The sequence below is a fragment of the Bidens hawaiensis genome, unplaced genomic scaffold, assembly GCF_021521415.1.
Source record: "Bidens hawaiensis isolate Kalapana, Puna unplaced genomic scaffold, B.hawaiensis_p1.1 tig00013988_1, whole genome shotgun sequence".
Taxonomy (NCBI): domain Eukaryota; kingdom Viridiplantae; phylum Streptophyta; class Magnoliopsida; order Asterales; family Asteraceae; genus Bidens; species Bidens hawaiensis.
Window position 1 is genome coordinate 326,398 of NW_027492200.1, and position 4,254 is coordinate 330,651.

The 4,254-nt window shown below is 34.0% G+C and overlaps 1 protein-coding gene across 1 annotated transcript; it reads left to right on the top strand.

Annotated features, from left to right (window-relative positions):
- Window positions 1–421: 421 nt before the first annotated feature.
- Window positions 422–4,254, top strand: LOC143545650 (CRAL-TRIO domain-containing protein YKL091C-like). Its single transcript, XM_077037495.1, has 6 exons — window positions 422–611; window positions 1,919–2,180; window positions 2,278–2,314; window positions 2,415–2,520; window positions 3,846–3,956; window positions 4,061–4,254. Exons 1-6 carry the CDS (start codon window positions 468–470, stop codon window positions 4,175–4,177), a joined length of 777 nt encoding a protein of 258 aa, XP_076893610.1. The 5' UTR covers window positions 422–467; the 3' UTR covers window positions 4,178–4,254.

Genomic DNA, 4,254 nt, shown 5'->3' on the forward strand with positions numbered 1-4,254 from the left:
ACCACGCGTGATGGGTGATCCATCACGTGTGCCCCGTCCCCCCTTAGAACGACAAATAAATTACAAAAACTAATACAAGATTACAAGAACTAAAAGCTAATGCGATATATATTGCATTCATATTTTTCATTTTTATTATTTGAAGCTGACCCATCAGATAAGTCATGTGTTAGGCCTTAGTGGGTCCCACACTCATCACCTTCTTGCTCATTGTCTTTAAATTTGGTATAATTTCTCAACATTTACAGCAACAAGAATTAAATTCTAGTTGGCCAGCTTTACACACTTTTGTGGTAACTAAGTCGGTCTCATCTGTGGATTAACTCCACCTTACCCCCCCCCCCCCCCCCAAACACACACACAGAGATGATCCATATATAGATTCATATAGATATACACATAGAGATAGAGAGTGTATGTGTGTGTGTGTTTTACTGTTTAAGGTGTAGAGAATAAAAGTGAAGAAGATGGATGGGAAAACAGTGGTGGATCAACAAACAGAATGTGATAATAATAATAATAATAATAATAATGATGGAATCAGTCAAGAAGAACACAAGAAAATTGTTCAAATCAAAGATGTAATTGAAAAACAAGATCCTACATCCAAGGTATCTTTCTCTCTCTAAAGATTGTAACAATAATATTATTATGGAAAATTCCCAAAATGTCCGTTTTCTCGAAACTCACAATCAAATTTGATCAGTTCGACCAATTTTTTTCAAGAATTAGATTAAACCGTTCGGTTAAAAGAGACATTTTAAAAATTTTCCGAAAATATTGTGTATGGTTTTGGGTAGCCAGTGATCAGGACATAATCAAGACCGGTTTGAAAAGTTGTTCAATTGATTAGTATAATAATAATAATAAACATCACATGGTTTTGTTAAAGATTTAAAGTCCCATTATACAGCCATAAACAATTGATTCATGGTACTAATTTCCAGGAAGAATAATTCACTTAATTGACTGTTGGTTTATATGGACCAAAAAGTTCATTTACATCATTTTTTTCCATCCTTATTTGACCGTTACAAAAAATATAAGAAAAAAAACTTGTTTTTAATCAATTTTAATCAATCAATCAATCATACCCAGTGAAGTCTCACCCACAACAAAGCTATAAGTAGGGTCTGGGGAGGGTGGGATGTAGGCACACCGTACTTCTATCCAAAAGGATAAAAATGTGGCTTCCAGAGAGACCCTCAGCTAAGTACATATGTATGGAGCAAAAGAAAGAGAATTAAAGTTCAATAGCTATGTAAAGAGCTAATAATAATAATAATAATAATAATAATAATAATATGTATGAAGCAGAACAGAGGGGATCAAGTTCAACAGTTATATCAAAACTAATAATACTAATAGTAATAGTAATAATAATAATAATATATGCGGGGGGAAATACCATTATGGTATGTTTCTTAAATAAGTTAAGTATAAGCCCTAATGTATTCATTTAATGTAGTAAAATTTGTTTATTTAAAAAATATTTGAATAAGATTTGCTTAAATTAAAATCAGAGTAAATTCCAAATTAATTAATGCTAATTTTTTAATAAGAGCACGCTTAGTGGTAACTAACCACCTACTCACCTAGGCGGTTGTGTTGTGTGACACGTGACGTCGATATAAACCTGATTGGCAAAGTCACCCCCACACCGTTGTGTATACAACGAGAGCCTCCAAAATGAGACCAAAATGCTCCAGGGGCGGTGTGCCTAGTGTTTTGGGCTCGTTTCCCCCCTCCAAAATGGTACCACTACACGTGGTCTAAGTATTGTGTCGTTTTAAAAAAACGATATAATTGTAATAATACGTACACATAACACAAAATGCTACATGTTCTTTCTAAATTATCCGATTAAATTTTAGTAAGTACTATCGAAATACTTTCTTAATTAACTCTTGTGTTCTAGGATTACGATGATTTGACAATCAGAAGGTTTCTTCGAGCACGCGATCTAGACATTGACAAAGCTTGTACCATGTTTCTCAAATACCTAAAATGGAGAAAAACATTTGTTCCAAACGGATCGATCCCAGTATCTGATGTCCAAAACGAAATAGCACAAAATAAAATGTTTATGCAAGGATCTGATAAAATCGGCCGCCCAATCACCGTCGTGTTTGGTGGTAGACATTTTTGCAACAAAAAAGGCGGTATCGAAGAGTTCAAACGTATGATCATAAACATTATTATGCGGTTTATACCCGAGTATATATTTATTTATTTTATAAATAGTTATATATTCAATTTAATGAAATTGAAATGCAGGTTTTGTGGTGTTTGGGCTGGACAAACTATGTTCAAGGTATGATTTTAATTCATTTTTGGATACAAATTATATATTAAAATCAAGAAGCATTGTAACATCTAACGAATAATATTTAAAATGTGAACCACAACATCAGGATTCCTCAAGGCCAAGAGAAGTTTGTGGTTATTGGAGATCTTCAAGGATGGGGCTATACATGTAGTGACATACGTGGATATCTTGCCGCACTCTCTATTTTGCAGGTGTGCACACATCGTATTATTTTTATTTCTAAGAACGTGTTAGACGTACCTCACTTCCTCAAGTTTTACCTGTCGTACATCTTTAACTTGTCAGATCACTAATATTCTCCCCTTTTCATACAAAATACTAATAATAATAATAATAATAATTGATTTGAGTGATTTGACATTTCACTGGCCATGGTAAAAAAATTAAAAATTACGGGGTGAGGTACGTTTAGCTAGCCCCTTATTCCTATTCATTGGCAGAATAATATTATCTGTCATAGATTTTATAGAATTTTATCTTTTCTATAAACATCTTTCTCGATTAAAATTCATGTCTCTCTAAACATATGTACGCTTTCTTCTAAGCGACGTCGACAATTTAAAAGGCCTAACTTGCGGTACAATTTTTTTAATAAAATTCGGTAGCAGAAGGATTGATGGACCCTTTCGACCCTCTTTGGTTCCACCATTATTTATATTAGTTATATCATAATAATTGACTTAACAGTTAACAATGAGTTATACCTAAGGTCCTAAATAGTCGTAATCAATATTGACTATTGATGCAGTGTTGGTTACGTCCTAGAAGTGCATTTATATTTATGTAGCTATAACTGAGGTCATAAAGGTTTACTGACTAACAAACAATCAAACATACTTGATGGATGATCCAACTATACACATAAAATAAATAAAATGTGAATCACCTATACACCGAAGGCCGGATAAAAGTAAAAGATAAGAATAATAATCTTTTAAGAAGAAATTTAGAATATTATTTGTTAAGAAAACCATCTGCGTTTTTAATAACATCCGGCTCGTTGTTGACATTTCTGCCCATATCTTATGTGTCTCATAACACTGATAAAAAGTTATGCTCGCCCATCATTTGACCCAGGTTTGATTCATGTACCCCACCACCACCACCACCACCACCACACACACACATCATTTAGTTTGATGATGTGACTTGTGAGTAGGTGTTTGATGTGACTTGTGAGTAGGTGACTTTCACTATTGGATCCTTGAACTGAACTAATTTATCTCACTGCATTGTCGTGTATTCGGGCGAGTGTTCACGGGTGTTGGCCTTAGGGGTTTTCTCAGATTGAAAGACGAGTGTGTCCCGATGTGGTAAATTTAGCCAGTAGCTCATTTGGAGGATCCGTTGCCGTTCAAAAAAAAGTTATGTTCGTTTTGAGTTGACCTATTTTTAACCCACTTGTGTATAACCAGTTGTTTAAACTTTAAAATATGAGTCTGCTAACTGTTGAATCAGACACCATGTCAATATGTGACGATCATTTTATCATCTAACAAATTCATCTTTATGACAGGATTATTATCCAGAGAGGCTCGGGAAATTGTTTATAGTGCATGTTCCTTACGTATTTATGACCGTTTGGAAGATGGTTTACCCCTTCATCGATGAAAAAACAAAGGCAAAGGTACCCTTTCGCATGTTTTTTGTCACAATTTTTGTTATGGAATTCGTTACCATACGAAAAACTACCGAGATAAGAGTATGATCGAATATCTATCTATGTCGCAGATTGTGTTTGTTGAGAACAAGCAGTTGAAATCAACACTCATGAAAGACATTGATGAGGACCAACTTCCAGAGATTTATGGGGGGAATTTAAAATTGGCTCCTATCCAAGATGTCTAAAGTGTGTAATCAAATTGGTTATGACTTATGACTCATTGTAGACTTATGACTTATTACTATAGATATAATTTTGTTAA